This window comes from Trichomycterus rosablanca, chromosome 12 (assembly GCF_030014385.1).
Source record: "Trichomycterus rosablanca isolate fTriRos1 chromosome 12, fTriRos1.hap1, whole genome shotgun sequence".
NCBI classification, from domain to species: domain Eukaryota; kingdom Metazoa; phylum Chordata; class Actinopteri; order Siluriformes; family Trichomycteridae; genus Trichomycterus; species Trichomycterus rosablanca.
In genome coordinates, this window is record NC_085999.1 from 30,404,948 (window position 1) to 30,426,393 (window position 21,446).

At 39.9% G+C, this 21,446-nt stretch overlaps 1 protein-coding gene across 1 annotated transcript in view; it reads right to left on the reverse strand.

Annotated features, from left to right (window-relative positions):
* The window catches only part of LOC134324031 (glutamate receptor ionotropic, delta-1-like), a 235,094-nt gene extending 216,894 nt beyond the window's left edge, over positions 1–18,200 (reverse strand). The window contains exons 1-2 of the mRNA XM_063005682.1: positions 18,185–18,200; positions 17,935–18,090 (exon numbers count right to left, since the gene is read on the reverse strand). Coding sequence (XP_062861752.1) covers positions 17,935–18,090; positions 18,185–18,200 — 172 coding nt within the window. The remainder of the gene's footprint in view (positions 1–17,934; positions 18,091–18,184) is intronic.
* Positions 18,201–21,446: the final 3,246 nt, after the last annotated feature.

Sequence of the window (21,446 nt, forward strand, 5' to 3'; positions counted from 1 at the left end):
TCTACATAACAGCATTCTACATAACAGCATTTTACATAACAGCATTCTACATAGACAGCATTCTACATAACAGCATTCTACACAGACAGCATTTTACATAACAGCATTCTACACAGACAGGATTCTACATAACAGCATTCTACATAACAGCATTCTACACAGACAGCATTCTACATAACAGCATTCTACATAGACAGCATTCTACATAACAGCATTCTACATAAGAGCATTCTACATAACAGCATTCTACATGACAGCATTCTACATAACAGCATTCTACACAGACAGCATTCTGCATAACAGCATTCTACACAGACAGCATTCTACATGACAGCATTCTACATAACAGCATTCTACATGACAGCATTCTACATGACAGCATTCTACATGACAGCATTCTACATGACAGCATTCTACATGACAGCATTCTACATGACAGCATTCTACATAACAGCATTCTACATAACAGCATTCTACATAACAGCATTCTACACAGACAGCATTCTGCATAACAGCATTCTACACAGACAGCATTCTACATAACAGCATTCTACATAACAGCATTCTACATGACAGCATTCTACATGACAGCATTCTACATGACAGCATTCTACATGACAGCATTCTACATAACAGCATTCTACATAACAGCATTCTACATAACAGCATTCTACATAACAGCATTCTACACAGACAGCATTCTGCATAACAGCATTCTACACAGACAGCATTCTACATAACAGCATTCTACATAACAGCATTCTACATAACAGCATTCTACATAACAGCATTCTACACAGACAGCATTCTACTTAACAGCATTCTACACAGACAGCATTGAACATAGACTGCATTCTACAGAATTGTACACCGCTCCTGAGAAGAAACCTGTCTAAATTCTTAGATACCTTAAAATAGTGCCTACTAAGGTGCCTTATTGGCTCGGTGGGTAGCACCGTTACCTCACAGCAAAAAGGTCCTGGGTTTGATTCCCAGGTGGAGCGGTCCAGGTCCTTTCTGTCTGGAGTTTAAATGTTCTCCCTGTGTTTGTGTGGGTTTATCCCTGGAGCTCCGGTTTCCTCCCACAGTCCAATGACGTACAAGTGAGGTAAACTGGAGATACAAAATTGTCCATGATGAAGTGAAGGACCAGCTGTTCTGTCCTGGCATCAAACACCTCATGACTTTTTGTGGAGTTCATGTCTTGGCAAGTAAGAGCTGTTTTGACAGCCAGTTAGGGAGGTCCTAATGTTTTGGCCGATCGCTGTATCATTTTCTCAGAATTAAAATTTACATACATGCTCCATACATGCTTTAGATGCTCCAACTTGCCCACTGAGAGTGTGAACACCACTGATATTGTGTGTGTATGAAGGTAACAAGCATTATTGGACGATAAATTGGACGATAAATTGGACTGGTCTAAAAGCACGGACAATATATACAAAAAGACACAAAGACAGCTTTATTTCCTCAGAAGGCTGGGGTCCTTCAGCATATGTAGGACACTCCTGCAGATGTTTTATCAATCCGTGCTTGCTAGCACTCTCTTTTATAGTGTGGTGTGCTGGGGAGGCAGCATTAAGAAGAGGGATGCAACACGGCTGGATAAACTGGTCAGGAAAGGTGGTCAGAATAGAGTTGGATTCACTTGTAACTGTAACAGAGAAAAGGACTCTGAACAAAGTGCTTTCCATCATGGACAATCAAAACCATCCACTGCACACAACTTTTCTGAGACAGAGAAGTGTGTTTAGTGGCAGACTACTGTCACAGAGCTGCTCTACAGACAGACTCAGGAAATCCTTTGTTCCCAGAGCCATTAGGCTCTTTAACTCTATGCAGGGGGGCGGGGAGGAACTGAGGAATGAATGTAACAGAATTGTGGAACATGTACATGTACAATAATCTATGTATGTGGGTGAGCACGTGTGTGTTCACATTTGTGGGCACTCGTGCACATGCACAGACAGGCACATCCGCACCTTATGTACATAAATCTGCACATTTTTCTACTTTTTCTTACATTTCTTACATTTGCACTGTGGTTCACTTTATAATTCACTTTAAATTCACTTTAAATTCACTTTAATTCATTTGATTTATTTTATAATTGACGTCATAATTTATATCTTACAACTGTGACTTATAATCCATACTAGCCTCGCAATGTTAACTGAAATAACACCTCCATATGAACCACATGTACCATATGTACCCTCAGGTCCTGTTGTAGAGTGTTGTTGTGGTTATACAGATACTTTTTGGTATAATGTGAATCTCTGTAGTGTGTACTATTACTTACTATTACCTACTTTTTGACTTTGATTTATGTAACTTGCTACTGAGGCCTTAATTTCCTTCGGGATTAATAAAGTATCTGTCTGTCTGTCTGTCTGTCTGTCTGTCTGTCTGTCTGTCTGTCTATCTATCTATCTATCTATCTATTAGTAGACAGTAGGAGGGTAAGTATACAACACAGGAGTGTTGTTACACACCTCACTCATGTTATTCTATTGTGGTATCATACTTATTTAGACTGTATGTAACTTCTCTTATTATTTATTCTTCTCTATTTTCTCATTGTCTAGATCAGGAACGAGCACGCTGAAATGTCCCCAAAGAGACAAACAGACTAAACACACAAAAAACAACCAGATGTAAACATCTAATAAAGGTAAGAATGGCAGGTCTGTGAAAACAGTTTTAAAAAAAAAAAAAAAAAAAAAAAAAAATTTTGCTTTGAGTTCATTTAGACAAAGGCTGGCATTGTTGTTTTGTGTTTGGCTTAGAAATGCAAATTTTGCTACACTCTTTTAACCCAAAAAACAACTAGTAGCAAATGCCTAACCATTATCCAACATAATTGTAATGGCCCATTAACACATCACATCAGATATTTCACATCTCTTAACTTCTGCACTTCATTTAGACAGGTTTAGGCTTTATTTCATGAAAAAACACTGCTTAACCAAGTGCAATGTGGCAGAAATGTAGAACAATTGAGTTAACATCAAATCCACAAGCAGCTCAGTGTAACAGTTAGAATGTCAGTTTAAAACAAAGAAACATGGAAAGTAGCCAACAGTTCATTTTATGGTTGGAATTCATGAATAAGTCACTCAAATGTGTTACAGACCTGAAATGCAGGAATGGATGTATATTAACAAATGAAATAAAGGTGATCAGACAAAATGTGAATTTTAATAGCTGCATAAAATGCTTTGGTTAAATATATATTGCATACATATACATTAAAAATATGGCATTAAAAATATGGTACGATCCTTTGGGAAAATGTACCAAAGGGTAACAATGTAAAAAAGTTGTGTATTTGTTTGTGAAATTCTTAATAAATAGAGTTAAAAAGGCCGCTCAGGTGGCGCAGCGGTAAAAACACACGCTAGCGCACCATCTGGCTGGGCTGAGCGGCCACATTAACAACGATTGGTCTGTTGTTCATATAGGGGTGGGGTATTAAGCCGGATAGGGACTCCTCGTAACTGATGCAACTACGACCTCTGCTGGCTGATTGATGGCGCCTGCACAGAGGCGGGGAAAGAGTGCGTAGATCAGGGTGTGTCTCTCCGTACACAAGGCTGATTCGCATATATGCACCCGCCTACTGTGGGTGACAAAATAAATACGACTGCTGCCCACGTGGGTTAGCTTAGTTCTCCTCGGGGGTCGGCAACTTTTTAAATACTTAGACGTCCATACCTTGTTAAAAACTCTAGCATCTCCATCAATCGTGCCAACACATTACAGTGAAGCTGGATACACACACACATGCACAATTGAAATTTACATCAATTTATTAAATTGAAACTTACATAAACTGAAAATAACAGTCTGTTTAAAATAAAAAACAAACCCTTGTACTGCATGTATAATGTACACTTATTTATGTCTGATTTCTAATTACCACTGACCTCATGCAGGCCAGATAAGGACAGTCAAAGGGCCGTATGTGGCCCGGAGGCCGTACAATGCCCAGGTATGTTATATCAAGAAAATTATACGATGATACCCCCTCCACTCTTCCCTGTACTTTTCACCTGAAAGTCTGTCATTAAATTCTTTCTCTCTGCAGGAAGAACAGCCAAAGGCATCATCACAGAGGAGGAAGGTCCTTTCGGGCCAGAACCTTAAGGCTGTTCCCTTTATTGCTGAGGCTGTGTGTCCGTGCTACACTGAAATGATCCTACAGTAGGTGCAGCACTTCCAGCTCCACCACTCAGACGCAAGATAACAATGGTCCATTTGGTCCTAATGGGCATATACAGCAAAAAAGTGACAGGTGCTGAAGAGTGGTCTTACCAGACACTGCTAACGGACACGGGCGAGCAAAATTGCTTTTTTATTAGCGTCTACACACAGCAACCACAGCTTGGAGTGCTGCATGTGGGATCCCTATATTCACCGTTTTCCCTAAATGGAAGTAGTAGAACTGAGGGTCAGTAGTAAATGCACCACTGTGTTAGAAATACAGCTGGCATTCAGCAGGGTGTTATTCAGCCTGTGAATCAGCGTTATTTAAGCAGCTTAAGCCTTAAAGGCATCGAGTCCAAGCATAGTATACTGGTACTGCACTAGTCTGAGGTCTGCAGCTAGATTCTCTACCCTAAGCTCCAATGTGTAAGAAGTAAAAATGCTCTAATGTTCCATTTAATATCTGTCAAAATGACATTATTTAATACAAAATTAAAAAAACAAGCATCTGTGATTTCTTAATTTTCTCAAACCTTTATTTAACTGACAAAAGTGCAAAGAAAAAAATGTTTTTACTAATGAGCTAAATTGTGTTTAGTAAATATAAACACACCTATATTGTGTTACAAGCAACAAATTCTAAATGCTTGGACATGGCCATAGTTAAAGTTTATAAAATATTTTATAAACATTCCACAATATGCAGAGAAATTGGTTATAAATGAGAGCATCATGATTGGATATCAAAGATGGATCCGTCAATCTTTGCAAGCAAAAGAGTCCGGGCTCCCCACTGTGCCAAAGTTTGTTTGAAAATTGTCAGTTAAATTAAATCAGAGTTCCCCAATAGGCGGCCGCGGGCCGAATACAGCCCGCAAGAGTTCAACCGATGGCCCGCTGCCAATACGTCAATAAGTCACTGGTAAAAAAAAAAAAAAAAACATATCGAACTGCTCACAAGCTCTGTGTGTGGATACAGCGCATGTAAGTCGTACAACTACATCTGCACAAGAGAATGTAACGGCAGCGTCTCTGCGTGTGTCGTGGAACTTAGCAAAAGGTAAGAAGCCTTGTAAGCAGCAATCAAATTTGCAATCTTTTCTTTTCGACTCTCTGATTTTGCCGGGAAGGTGTCATTACAGCTGCTGTGACGTGCTTCAAAGTGCCGTTTTATATTAGCCACCTTGCAGACTGTTACAGTTTGAGAGCATATTAAGCAAGTTGGCTTAGCATTTGTATGACTCGGTAAAATAAAACAAAATCCGTCGGTCCACACAGAACTGAATTGTCTATTTTCATGATCAACTTTTTGTTTTTTAGCATTGGCCATGTTGTACGACTTACATACGCTGAATCCACACAGAGGGTTTGTGAGCAGTTAGATAAGTTTTTTTTTTTTACCAGTGACGTATTGGCAGCGGGCCAACTTCAGGTCTCTTGTTTCAACCTGCCGCTGTCACTTCTCCCACTGAATGGTGAATAAGATCAGTTAACTGCAGTTAGGTCTACCTAATTACATAATAATAATAATAACAAAAATAACTCACTGGCCCTAGCCTTTGCGATGATAGTTGAATGTGGCCCTTGAGAAAAAATAATTGGGGACCCCTGGTTTGAATAGAGCATGACAGCATAGAATTTAGTTTTTATTTCACCATCCACCGCACATAATATTGTAAAAAGATTCAGTACATCTACAATGTACAATGTCAATCTACACAAAAATCAGTCTGCGAAGGGCAAGGCTAGAAATCACAGTTGCATATGCATTTAATTATATGAGAAACACTTGTTTTAATACGAAAATTATCTATAGTAGACATTTATAGAATTGCAAACAGGAAATGGCAAATAGCAACATAGTTTACAGAACATAGCAACATAAAAAACAGAATATACATAGAAAATACCTTTATTGATCTTTAAAGTAATGTCCATCAGACACAACACCTTCTGAAAACTGTTGTAAATGTCTTTTTTTTTTTATTGCCTTTAGAGTAGTCTGATCCCTGTTTGAGTTGTCTGACGGGTTTGATCCCTTCATGACCTCCTTAAGGCAAGGAATTAAAAAAAGTCAGCAGGTGCTTTCATCAATTTTATGAGCGTGTTGTGCGTCTCTGTCGCCGTTTTTCCGACTTGTCTTCACTCCATTTCTGTTTGATGCCACCTTTTTAACAGACATTCAAATGACTGTGCCATGTGGACTCAATAAACCACACCCACCACACACTAGGTGTCACATCTAGACATGTCCTTTAATGTCCGTGCGCATAAACTTGTCGTGTATGTTTCGTTCGAGATATCCGACTATTTATAGATAGACAGACAGACAGACAGACAGACAGACAGACAGACAGACAGACATATCTTTTCACGATTGACCATGTAGTTGCATGTTTCAAAAAATTTGTGACGGGGCACGTTTACCACAGTAAATGTGCCAGCTCCAAAATACGCACATGCTCCTAAGCTCCTAATTTCAGCCATTTAAAGCTGATTGACTGTGGACAGTGTCAATCATGTCTCAGCAGCTTTTAATTTGGCAGACTTAGGGTTTTTTTTGTAGTTATATACCAAACCATTCGAACAAATCCTTAACCGTAATGTAGCAATTTAAGTTTTCTTTTTAACCTTGGCAAGATACCAGTGATAAATGTACTTTTTAAGGTGCAGTCAAATTAGCCCTATTTTTATGGGCACAGAGAAGTCACAAGCTCTAGCCAATTATGATTAATAAGGAGAAATTAGTAGGTCATGCCACAACATTAAATGACACTGTAGAACTTTCTACATGACCATAATACATTTATAGCATTTAGCAGATGCTTTTTAATCCAAAGTGACCTACAACTACGTTTATACATAGGGGCCCAACAGTGGCAACTTGGAAATGGTGAGGCTTGAACCAACAGCCTTCTGACTACTAGTCTAGTACCTTTATATCTGAGCTACCACTGGCCTCTCTTATTAATCCAAGTTGCTGTATTTATATTGTTGATCATGCATATTTTTATAAAACACAAAAAATCTAAAGTGCATTTTAATCATTCAGTCTCAGAAAAAGAAGAGTCAGAGAGCCATGTACGTCGTTTATAACTGTATGTAAACTTTTGACCACATCTGCACATTGGTCCCAGTCACCAGTTTTGTTTCTCCTCCCTCAGATGCTCCCTCTTTAAACTTCAGCTCTGGACATTTATCTTCAGTAAGTGCATGTCAGGCAGTAATACTCCATGTACAGGGTGCAAATCCATCATAGCCGATCATACAATGCAGAGTAGCCATTCCAACCTTCTTATAGAAGCCTAGAATTTACACTCCATTATCAGGACAAAAACCAGCCATCAAGTTCAGGACACTCAGTGATCAAAATGTGGCAGGGCATAGATCTGGGCAAGGATATAAAACTATAGTTGTACCTTGTAACATCCCCTAAACGGGAAATCTTTGAAACTCAACACCCTTCGTCGAGAAATTTGTACCCCTAAACTCGACGTTACCCTTAAACTTGATGTAAACAAAGGTGTAAGAGTTAGGGCACATTTACATGAGTAGAGGCAAACCGCTTTTGCGTATGCTGTTCCGTTGTGTACTATGGAGTATGGCAGTGCTGCTTAGCTTGCCGCTGCACTTCCATATTTTTTCGCAAGGTTTTATTGTATTTTTTATTGATTTGTAACTGTTTTTAATTGTATTTCAGTGTTTTTTATATTATATTTGTGTTATATAAGTGTCAAAAACACCATTATTTACAGTTCAATGGAACCATGGAACACATTAACAGGTTTCCCCAAACATCCTAATGGGAAAAAATACCTTGAAACTTAACGCCTTTTAAACTCGACGCCACTCCCAGAACCAGCTGACGTCGAATTTAAGGTCCAACGTACGTATATCTAACAGTTTAAGTGTTCCCAGGACCGCAGTGGCGTAAAAAAAAAATTGTCAATTAAAGAAGCCGGACACAACCTTGAACTTTCCTAAAATGGGCATCTGGGTAATGCCTAGTTGACACTACAGAATATTTGCCCTGATTTTCACTCGCCAACAGGTCGCCAGCTAGATGCGCAAACTTGAAGGCGAATTGGCATTCACTCAGTGCTCAGAAATCGGCTCTTGATCGCTTACCGATCACTCGCAGAATGTTAAATATCTGGACCTGTCAGCGACTCAAAATCATGTTGTGTGAAAAGTGTTGCGATCAGGTTGTGATTGTTGTGAATGCAAGATACAGAGTGAGGGCAAACTCAGGGAGGAGTTGTTAATGTGTGGGGCAGGGGCATAACATAGTTTCTATCACAATACATCAGCACACACACAGGCTTTACAGTATTTGTGACTTATCGTTCTCGCCAAACCACGTAGCCGCGTAGCCCAATCCACTTAGCTTCATTTCTTTTTCCTCTTTGCTTTTACGCTGCGCACAAACAACTTGATGGCTCACCTTTTGCTGTAGACGTGCATTTTTTGACATGGTATCATTAAACCCCTCGTCACTTCTCACGTGACAAAACGTAGTTCAGGAGACCAGACAGACTCGTCCGAGATACCTCCTGGTGATAGATGGTGTAGTGTGTGACTCTCTACCGCCGATCAGTCGCGTCGTGTAAAAACCACAATGACCTGTTTACAAGAGTTTACAAGAAAGGTTGTGTAGTGTGAACTGTACAGCCATCTGAACACATTCAAAGGCGTGTAGTGTAAACTTAGCGTAAGAAGGACCTTGGTAAAGGACGCAAGATATTATATTTGTGTTATTTTCAGTGTATACGCATCAAAAACAACCCCATTATTTTATATTAGCCTAAAATATATGCAGTAGGAGAATTCCCATACATCCTTATGGGAAGAATTACCTTGAAACTTGACGCCACTTCCAGAACCAATTAGCTTAACTTCGCTTAAGAATAACCTTGGTTAAAAAAAACTCCACAAGTTCTGTGCAGAGATGGAACAACCTGTTGGACAGAACGATCTCTGCAGCACACATCTACAGTTCTCAATGGCAAGCAAACTTTTGCCTTTTAACTGCACCACAACCCAACAACGTACATCAATGCATCTTCTTCTGAAAGCAAAAAGTTCCAAATGTCACAAGCAACGTCTCCTCCAGCGGCAACACAGTTTTATGATAAAACAATAAAGTTTGAAAACTCTTTCTCAAGGTGTCAGTAAGCCTACGCGTTGTTGCATGCTGTCACAAATAATTGGCCACGTATTGTCAAAAACATGCCGGTGCTTAATAATGAAAAAGTCAAATCATAAAGTATACAAAAGTACTTTCAGCACCTGGAATTCACTTTAAATTAGCAGCAGTAATACAGGTTACAGTGAGGGTTTGGTTTTATGAAGCGGGGGGTCGCGGTAGTGAGTAATGACGACTACAAAAAGACTTTGAAAATAAGATATCACTCTGGGGTCCAGAAACATTCAGAAACATATAATAACTTTCCTTCAGATCAGGATTATTTGTGTTTACATCGGGATTAAAATATGATGCCAATCAATGAAACTGTCTCATTTATTCCAATACACTACCCACCACTAATATTTCCATTTACTGAGCACTTTATTAGGAACACCCATCTTGAAAGTTCATTCTTTGGCCCTTTTATGACCGTCACCTACCAAATAGATGACTGGATGGGTACACAATTACTGACTGTTGCCTATCCTATTCTCTGTCAACGCTCTCGACCTTATAAATCAAAGGAAAAGGACTACACGGGACCCCCACTGACCAGATGTTACTTGGGTTACTTGAGTGTATCAGGTGCAGCAGTGTTGTTTGGATGTCAACAAACACTGGGAGTACTGTGTTCCAATCAAAACCATAAAGAAAACAACACCCTGTGATTAGAAAGTGTCCACTGATGAAGCGCTAGAGGAGGATTAATACACGTCATGCAAGAACAATGGAAAAAGAACAGCTTTAGTCCCACACCTACAGCGAGTGTTACCAAGGTAAGTGTTCTTTACCTGAAGGCAAGTGCATTGTAATTGTAATTAAATGCCCAACAACATTGCTGCACCTGATACACTCTTACCATCATAACACACTCTAGTCTTTCATTACTATGCTAGAAACGTTAAAAATATTCCATTACCCAATAATATATAACCACAAAATGCATCTATATGATAATTGTAGCTCATAAAATGGGCAATAAAAATACATTCCAAGACGGGTGTTCTTTATAAAGATCTCAGTCAGTGTATGTTTTCATTTGTCCACACATTTCTGCATCCCTGACATACAAGTATCAAACTATCACTATTGTATACAACTTTTTCTGTCCATCACACCGTGTGTCCACTCACAAATCCACCCACCAATCTATCTAACATCTCCATCCAGCTTTCCATCACTGTCTGTCTGTCACTGTCTATCAGTGTCCACCAGGCATATTGTATGTGGGTTTGTTCCAGGATTACAAACCTGCACACAACACACACTCTCTTAACCTTCACAGACCCTCATACAGAATAATACAATACGATAAGAAGAGAGAAAAGAGAGAGGAAGCAAGAGCGTCAATGACAATCATGTGTCCCAAAAAATCCCATTTAGACCCTGGGAAACCGTTCAATAACAGACCGACACACACTTACAGTCAGATTACCCCCAGATCTTTATCAGTGACAGATTACAGATACAGGTTGAGTTATAATCCTGTTTATAAGGCTGCAGTCACACCAGCTTTCTGTCATCAGCAAAGTTTAACATTAGCAGTTCCACACTGCTGATATCTGACATGCATTACATTCTCAAGCACAACAATGCTGAAATATGTTAGCCTATAGCAGGGTGTGTTTCTCCTTACACATGGCTGATTCGCATTTATGCACTCGCCTGGTGTGGGTGACAAAATGGTTAGCTTTGTTCTCCTCGAATCAGAGCGCGGGTCGGCATTAGTGGAGAAGAAGCGTGACGCAATCGGGCAGTTGGACGCGCTAAAAAATTTCAGTGTTACAGGGTTTTTTATTAACGTTTTAAATTATATATCCTAAATTTGCAATACGATCAATGTACAGGACACTTTGTGTTTTTTATACAATATGATACAATTATACAAAATTGTTCACAGTAGTCAGGAGTCTGGATAAGATGATCAAAATGTAATTTATATATTTGTGTTTAATATAATTCTTATAATTCCAGTTTACAATAGCATAAATAACTAAATGACTTAACAGAGTATCAACCTATACAATACATTAATCAAAAAGACCTTGAAACATTATGAACATAAAACCTTAAGAATGTCTTTCAATTTTTTCCATACCAACTAACATCTTCAATCAAACAAAAAACTTTAAATGAGCCATTCTGCTGAATCTGTGTCATTTCTGTCTCCAGGACATTATATGTATACACCGATCAGCCATAACATTAAAACCACCTCCTTGTTTCTACACTCACTGTCCATTTTGTCAGCTCCTCTTATCATATAGAAGCACTTTGTAGTTCTACAATTACTGACTGTAGTCCATCTGTTTCTCTGCATGCTTTGTTAGCCCCCTTTCATGCTGTTCTTCAATGGTCAGGACCCCACAGAACAGGTATTATTTGGGTGGTGGATCATTCTCAGCACTGCACTGACACTGACATGGTGGTGGTGTGTTAGTGTGTGTTGTGCTGGTATGAGTGGATAAGACACAGCAATGCTGATGAAGTTTTTAAATACCTCACTGTCACTGCTGGACTGAGAATAGTCCACAAAGCAAAAATATCCAGCCAACAGCGCCCCGTGGGCAGCATCCTGTGAACCATTGATGAAAAGCTAGAAGATGACCAACTCAAACAGCAGCAATAGATGAGCGATCGTCTCTGACTTTACATCTACAAGGTGGACCAACTAGGAAGGAGTGTCTAATAAAGTGGACAGTGAGTGGACACTGTATTTAAAAACTCCAGCAGCGCTACTGTGTCTGATCCACTCATACCAGCACAACACACACTAACACACCACCACCATGTCAGTGTCACTGCAGTGCTGAGAATGATCCACCACCCAAATAATACCTACTCTGTGGTGGTCCTGGGAGAGTCCTGATCATTGAAGAACAGGGTGAAAGCAAGTTAGGCTGATCTGTGTAATTCAATATTAAAAATTCAGTTCTGTTACTCATAAACAACTATCTTTGGTTGACCAAAACACATTGTGAGTAGTTCAGTCTGTGTGTTGCTAAATTCAGTGTTGAAGTTTAATTTCAGTGAGTTAAATGGCACCCATTCAGTGGAATGGCCCAAATACCACCTACATTTTATCTTACAGGAACACACACACACACACACACACAGGTACACAGTAAGCCTGGGTGTGCAGTGAGCACTTGTCATTTCATTGAGATAGATTGTGTTGGATTAACTTGTAGCTGTTTTTCAGCGCTTGAGTCAGGACTAAGCTTACGTTCTGTATGAGTGGCTAACTTGTAATTCTCATTGTTAAAAGGTTTTCAGATGTTTCAAGTTGTATCCTGATATCAGTTTAGTTTATTTACTACACAGTATTACATTTAAAAAGTATTTATTAATGTTGGGTCTTAGACCAAAAAACAACCATGATTAAACAAATCCCCTTCAGCTACTGTTTTAAAGGTAAATATTTCAAAGCTGTAAACACCTGCACTGACAGGACACTAAAAACTCATAGGTTTGAATCTTAGCTCTGCTACCGGCAGGCTGGGCACCTACGCGAACAATGATTAGCTCGTTTAAAGGGAGGGCACCGAAGAGGATTCCTCATAACTGATGCAATTACAACCTCTGCTGGTTGACTAATGGCGCCTGCACAGAGCAAGGGATAATGAGATCAGGGTGTGACTCTCCATACACAAAGCTGATCCACATATGAACTCGCCTTGTGCAGGACAAAAGATGCAGTCAACTACTGCACGTGTCGAAGGGGGTGTGTGTTAGTCACAGCTCTCCTCAGTCAGAAGTGGAGATCAGCATCAGTAAAGAGGAAGCGTAATGCAATCAGGTAAGTGGATACGACTAGAATGGGAGGAAAAGTGGGGGTAAAGTGTAAAAAAAGCAGTCTGAATATTTCTGGAGCCAAGACAACCTTAGATATTTATGATAAACTCTGTTCAATATGATAGTGACGAGTCTCAGAGACGTATTATACTGATTTATCAATAAAATACATCAGCGTGAACAACACACATAATGGTATTTGATTTTTATAAGGGCGCTTCCTCAATAATTTATTATTATAATAAAATCTGTTACAATAAACAGGATAGAAAATATAAATACTTGTTATAATTCATTTTATGACATATAAAAATAAAATGATCCGAGTTGGATTGAAAGGGTACACACCTGGGATCACAAGGACCTACAATTTACACTGCGTTGTCAGGACAAACAAAAACAAACCATAAAGTCTAAGGAACCGTCTGTGGATTACATTTTCTCAAGGCATAGATAAGCGCACGAATATAAAACAATATCTAAAGCTTTGAGTGTTCCCAGGATCACAATGACCTCAATAATTTTGAAATGAAAGAAGCTTGGCACAATCTTAAACCTTAATAGAACTGGCTATACAGCCCAACTGGGCATCCAAGCAAAAAGGGACTCGGTCAGGGAGGTAAGACAGAACTCAATGGTCTTTCCAGAAGACCAGTAAAAGTCCTGTTCAGTGACAGTTTACCGTTTAATGAGACAGTGATCTGAAGCATACAGCCATAACACTAGAATGGCCTCAGTGGTTTAGCCAAATCCCAGACTTAAACCCTATTAAATGTTTGTAAAGTGACCTGAAGATGGCAGTTCAGAAACATTAACCAACAATCCAATCTGACCAAGCCTGAGAGGATCTGCCATGAAGAACCGGATACACTGCCCCAATCAAAGTGTGTAAAACTTGTAAATATGTATTCAAGGAGCTGTTTGTACTGATTCAGTGTTAATTGGTCTTAAGGGGTCTGAAGACTTTTAGAATCCAGTGCATACACCAGCAAGATCAATTTTCCTTTTATTACTAGACCAAAGATTTACCTTACTGTATAGCAACAGGCTCTTTATCATGGAACTACAATTTCTGGCTATAGATAATGCCTCTATTAAAGATTTTATTTATTTATTTCAGATTATTCTTGTATAAAACCAATAAAATACTTGAGTTTAACATAAATATCATGACAGCTGTAACAAACCTGCACACTAGACTAGTAGTTCAGAATGTCTAATACTAGTGCTGGGCGGTATGACGGTACATTCGGTATACATTTACATTTTCGGCATCTAGCAGACGCTTTTATCCAAAGCAACTTACATTACAGTAACAGTATACAGTCTGAGAAACTGAGGCTTGCTCAAGGGCCCAACAGCAGCAATCTGGCAGTTGTGAGGATTGAACCAGTGACCTTCTGATTACTAGTCCAGTGCCTTAACCACTAGGCTACAGTCTACAGTCTTCCTCATACCGTAGCATAGTTAATACAACAGCTTCAGTAGGCAGCTTATCATATAATATTGTTTGCCGCTAAAAGTGCTATGGAGCATTGTGCAGATTAGATACAGCTCATGAGTTAGCCAGGTAGTGTTAGCATGACAGTGTTAACAAATGAGGCTTCCTTGATATGGTGAAAAAAATAAACAAAAACAGATGGAGGATGAAAAGAGGAAGACCAAAAATGCACCGGAAGAATAAGCCACAGACGTATCAAAAGTCCCAGTCATACAAAAAAAAAACACACACTGTGATATACCGTGAAACCAGCAGAATCTTAAAAAAATACTGTGATATAAATGTATCATACCACCCAGCCCTATCTAACACCTAACAATGGCAGAACTGCAATACATACTCAAGCACATCTAAAAGAAAGAACCTGAATGTACTTCGAGGGCTTTTAAAGATGTCAGCAACCAACATTCTCTGTTTGGTTACTGACACAAGAGCAACAACAACCCAGCATCCCAGATCTCTGCAAAACTATATAACCATACAAACACTAAAAAACTGAAGCTCTTAGTCTGGACCTAGACTTAAGGTATTCCACAGTTGAAGGGGGCATGTCTTCCACCTGTTGTAACTTTTACAATTCTGAGAAACGCCTGTAGCACCTAACAGGTTCGTTTAAATATTTGAACTTTGTTTTTAAATATTCAAGTTCGTAAGCAAATGAAGTGTTAGAACAATGTGAGCTTACGGTCATAAAAGCATGAATACTGGATATAAAAAAACTTGTTTGTCCACAGCGGTAAAAACATGCTAGCACACCAGAACTGACATTTCAAACTCGTCGGTTTGAAACTAGCTCTGCCATCCAGCAGGCTGGACGGCTACATGAAAACGATTGGCTGTTGTTCATACAGCGTTGCAGTCGGAGCTGGGACCTAATATCTGATGCAATTATGACCTCTGCTGGCTGATTGATGGCGTCTGCACAGAGTCAAGGAATAATGCTTTGATCAGGGTGTGGCTCTCCGTACACAAAGCTGATCCGCATATGAACTTGTCTTGTGCGGGTGAAAAGATGCAGTTAGGTACTGCACACGTGTCAGTCTCGCTCTCCTCAATCAGGAGTGGGGATCAGCATCAGTAAAGAGGAAGCGTAATGCAATCGGGTAATTGGATATGACTAAATTGGGAGGAAAATGCAAAAAAAAAAACTTGTTTGTGCTTTTAATCATTAATGGGTGCCAATTTTTAATTTTTAATTTTTTTTAACCCTTTTTCTCCCACTTTAGCGCATACGATTTCTACCCGTCAATCATCCTCTTACTAATGCTGGTCCCTGCTCCTGATTGGTGAGGATGACACGTGCACAGCAATCGAACATCTTATCACCTACACTTGATGAGCGCAGTGCAGTACAGCGCTGTGCACGGAGAGCCACACCCTCTACCGCACTCCTTTCCCATCTCCGTGCAGGCGCCACCAACCAGCCAGCAAAGGTCGGAATCGCACTAGTCTGAGAGAGAGTCCCCATCCGGCTTTAGTCCCGCCTCTTATCTGAACAACAGGCCAGTCGTTGTTCATGTGGCCGCTCATCCTCAGCCGGCAAGGCAGAGCCGAGATCTCGAATACATCGTATCGTGGTGAACAGCATGTGTTTTACCGATGCGCCACCTGAGCGGCCCAATTAAAAATTTTTATATTCAATTTTCTAGTTTGCCAACATTGCAAACAGCAAGACCATCTGGTTAAGAGCCTGTTTCCAGGTCTAAGACTAATGCCGCTGAGAACTTTGCTGAACAGCTGTAACATCACAGTGGTAATAATGATTTTTTTCTTTTTTTACAAGGAGCAAGTCAGTATAATACTGTGTTTGTTTTATTCAAGTAAATATTTTAACAATTTGCATGACACTGCACGGCCGAATAAATGGACAGCAGTCCTATTTATCGAGCTCTCTGGTTCCAGCCACACACACATAACAGGTATACAGAACCAGTAATAAATTATTCATATGCTTCCAACTTGGAGCAACAGCTTGAGGAAGAAACTTTCCTGCACAAAGCAGGGCCATAAGTATATATTTTGATTAGTTTGGTGCAGAGGATCTCCAGTGGCTTTAGCACCGCTCTGAACTCGGCTACACTGAACACCTTTTGAATTAATTAGTACATCAACGGCAAACCATTTTTTCCAACATCAGTTTCTGTTAGGAAAAGGAAAATACTGAAACCATGCAAAGCAACAGTTCAGAACTGAAGCTGAGAATCCAAACTCTAAATCATCAAAAACATAGTAAATGTTCTAGCCAGCAAGCAAGAACGCCTTGAGAGCTACAATGAATGCACAAATTAGCAGTAGAAAGTGTACATTTGGGGTTAACAGGGTGTTGAGGGGGTGTTCTTGTATGTTCTACTCATCCTGATTAATCTATCAGAGTGGTTTATGTTTAAAGAATTCGTGTTATATTCCAGATATAAAAAATAAACAGTTTAATATACACCGACCAGACATAACATTATGACCACTGACAGGTGAAGTGAATAACACTGATTATCTCTTCATCACAGCACCTGTTAGTTGGTGGGATATATTAGGCAGCGAGTGAACATTTTATCCTCAAAGTTGATGTGCAGGAAAAATGAGCAAGCATGAGGATTGGAGCGAGTTTGACGAGGGTCAAATTGTGATGGCTAGACGTCCGGGTCAGAGCGTCTCCAAAACTGCAGCTCTTGTGGGGTGTTCCCGGTCTGCAGTGGTCAGTATCTATCAAAAGTGGTCCAAAGAAGGAACAGTGGTAAAATCGGCGATAGGGTCATGACCGGCCAAGGCTCATTGATGCACGTGGGGGGCGAAGGCTGGCCCGTGTGACGTGCATCAATGAGCCTTGGCCGGTCATGACCCTATCGCCGATTTTACCACTGTTCCTTCTTTGATCTGATCCAACAGACGATCTACTGTAGCTCAAATTGCTGAAGAAGTTAATGCTGGTTCTGATAGAAAGGTGTCAGAATACACAGAGCATCACAGTTTGTTGCGTATGGGGCAGCAAAAGGGGGACCAACACAATATTAGGAAGGAGGTCATAATGTTATGCCTGATTGGTGTACATTTCAACCCCTAATTGCGCCACCAGTGTAAGTCACCACGCATTAACACACATTCCCAGAAAATAACAAACACGAGCACTTTTCTCCCAGACTCATAAAAAACACACTGATCATGTACAGTTAGAAATACATCACCAGAGAAACCAAGCGCTGGCCCTCAGACAACGCTAATTGATCTTAAAACGGTCACTCACCCTCCTGCACGGCCTGAAAGGGGTTGTCAGGCTCGATGAGTTTGATGGAATGTGTGACACGCTCGTTCTGCAAGATATCATCGCTCAGACTCAGATCCGAAATAGCTTGCTGGAAAACTTCGGCGTCCCGCACTGCGTCCTGCTCGAAGATCGCACCTGAACAGAACAAGAGGTTATAATCGGTTACATACAGCACACGGTATTTCACACACACACAACACTTATAATACTACAATAATACTGCAACTACAGGTGAACTTAAACATTCACGTGTACTTGTAAGGGATATTTACAGTGGATTAAAAAAACAAACCCCATGAATTTGTAAATGCTTTACTGTGTTAATTTTTAAATGAATATGATTGCCCTTTTTACCCCTCAATTTATTCTTTATCATCCATGATGAAGAGCAAACATGTCCACTATCACTGAACTAGTAGTCCAAAATGTATAATAGTTACTAACAGCAGAATTTCAAACTGCAATATAAACTATTTATTTATTTATTAGGATTTTAACGTCATGTTTTACACACTTTGGTTACATTCATGACAGGACAGGTAATTACTGGTTACACAAAATTCATCAGTTCAAGTTTAATGTCAAACACAGTCATGGACAATTTTGTATCTCCAATTTACACTTGCATGTATTTTGACTGTTGTAGAAAACCGGAGCTCCCAGAGGAAACCCATGCAGACACAGGGAGAACATGCAAACTCCACACAGAAAGAACCCAGATCGCTTCACCTGGGAAACAAACCAGGCACGTTCTTGCTGTCAGGTGACAGTGCTACCCACTGAGCCACCCTCGCAATGTAAACTTAAACACATTGAAAAGGAAGAATCTAAAAGTACCACAAGGAATTTTAAAGACGTCAGTAAACAACCATCTATTTCTCACAAAACACCAAAAACACACATTCACCAACAAAACAGGGTGCAAAACACAAGAACAACAACAACCCAGCATCCCAGCATCCCTGCAAAACACTATGACTGTAAAAGAGACTTAAAAACTGAAGAAATTAACTGCAGTTTTTACTCTAGACTGAAAGACTTATTCCACAGTTAAAGAGGGAATGTACAAAAACACTTTTCCCAGAAACCTTTTCAGAAAAGCCTCTGATCTAATTGAGATGTGTCCAGAACTCAAATGGAGTCTGTAGCATTAGGTGTCGTACTGTGCAATCAATCTGTAGAGCGGAGGACGTAAGGGAAGGAAATCAGATCTGGGATGAGCTTCAGCCGTGGATGGTCAGGTGATGCAGGTTTGGTCAGGTGACATGCTTTGCAGGTGACATGGTATGCAGGGCCTGATGGGACTTGTAGTGTTAGAGTTCAGCTGTTGTAGAACGCCTTTATTCGTCATATATACATATACAGGTGTGCAGTACAATGACATTCTTTTTCCACGTATCCCAGCTCGTTTAAAAGCCGGGGTCAGAGCATAGTGCGGCGCCCATAAAGCCAAGAGAGCTAGAGGCCTTGCTCAGGGGCCCAACAGTGGCTGCATGGCACAGCTAAGATTCGAACTCTCAACCTCTTGGTTAATAGCCTAAAGCTCTACCCACTAGGCTACCACTGTAACTTGATTGATCAGACATAGTTTGGAAAGACACACACTTGGGTACTTATCAGGGCAAAAACCAAGCCATGAAGTCCAAGGAACTCTCTGTGGATCTCATCAGTCCAGCTGTAGCATGGCATGATCAGAAACAGAGATGAAAAAAAACTATATCTAAGAGTATTCCCAGGACCACAGTGGCAGTATGAACTTGGCATTACATTAAACCCTCCTAGAGTTGGTAATCAGCCAAAATGAGCATACGGGCTAGATGAGCTTTGGTCAGGAGGTAAAAATGAATCACACAGTAACTCAGAGCTCTAAAAGTCCTGTGAAGAAAATGGGGAACAATTTGAATGACCTTCAATGTCATGAAGCATACAGCAATAAAAACACTGGAGTGACTGGAGGGCGGGTCTCTGAATTTTCTAAAGTGGCCCAACCATAGCCCTGACCTAAACCCCATCAAACATTTGTGGAGAGAACCGACACTGGCAGTTTATACACACTTGCCATCAAATGTGACCGAGCTTTAAAGGATCTGCCATAGACTGCCCAAATTCAGGCGTGCAACGCTGGTAAAGACATATATTTTGCCCTTAAAAGACATTTTGTACCAAACCATGATTACAATCACCTATTCACATCACCTGTTTGGAATCACATCATTATGTAGTTTTTTTATGTAGGCCTGAAATGCAGGAATGGATGTATATTAACAAATTAAATGAAGTTGAGCAGACAAAACATGAAATATCTCAGGTTTAACCTGTCTGCAATCAAATAAAAGTCAAAGGGTGTGTTCGAAAACCTAGTGAGCTCTCTACATAGACAGCATCTTACGCCATCCTACGCGCGCTCCCGAGAACAAGTCTGTTCGAAACCTCTAGATGCCGTAATACCCTCACTAGTAAGGCATCGTGACTTTTCAACACTATTTTGACACAAGAACGAGTGAGCATCCGATGCTGCCCTAGCGCTGGAGGCAATCCCATCATTCAGTGCGGCACTTTTCTCACAGAATAATAAAAAAATATTTATTTTTGATCATTTTAATCATTGATTTTTAATTTGTATAAACGTGTACAAGTGTATTTATTTGCAAGTTCGGGCTTGTCAGGGACAGTTTAACCGTTTTCGGTACACTGAGGGAGACGTTAGTTGACATGATAACGCGTTGTGCCAACCCATCCCATTGGTTTGAATGGCATGATGCTAACTGTGTTAGCTTAGTAAGCGAAACCCGATGTTATCTTTAAGTAGTGCGTTCGAATAACCTGCCTTATGAGTCGATGACTTATTAGAATCCTCTCTACTAAGGCAGCTGCCTATGTAGGCAGTAAGACAGCAGGGCAGCTCCCTAGGTTTTCGAACACACCCAAAGTAAATGTAAGAAACACTGCATTTTTATTTTATTAGCATTTTCCATACTGTCCCAACTTTTTCTGATTTGGGGTTGTAGATATATTTTAAATTAAATCCACAGCACAAAGTCTGCAAAAAGTCAAGAGGTCCGAATAGGTTCTGAATTCACAATATATATATATATAAAGAATTTTTGTGGTGCACAGATTTAATTCAGCTATTGAACAAAGAAATAAATTGCACATTTCTTTCAAGTCACAGCTTAGCGTCTTTATGTAATAAAAATGTGATTTAATGTTTGGGTTGTGGTTTTTTTTTAATGTCAAACATTAAGAATGTCAAACAAAAGGTTACTACTGAGTAGCATTTACACTGAGTAATGACTACCTGTCCCTATTTGATTAATAGTTAAAGAGTTACTAGTTTAAGTCCCAATGAGCAATTTCAGGCTCCAGGCTTTCTGATGGTCATTACAGGGGACTCTCGGGAACATTCTAAGTAAGCATATTGCCGCTTTAGCAGACCTATTTCTTTATAGCACCTCCTAAGAACGATCACGCCATTGTTTCAGGAATGCACT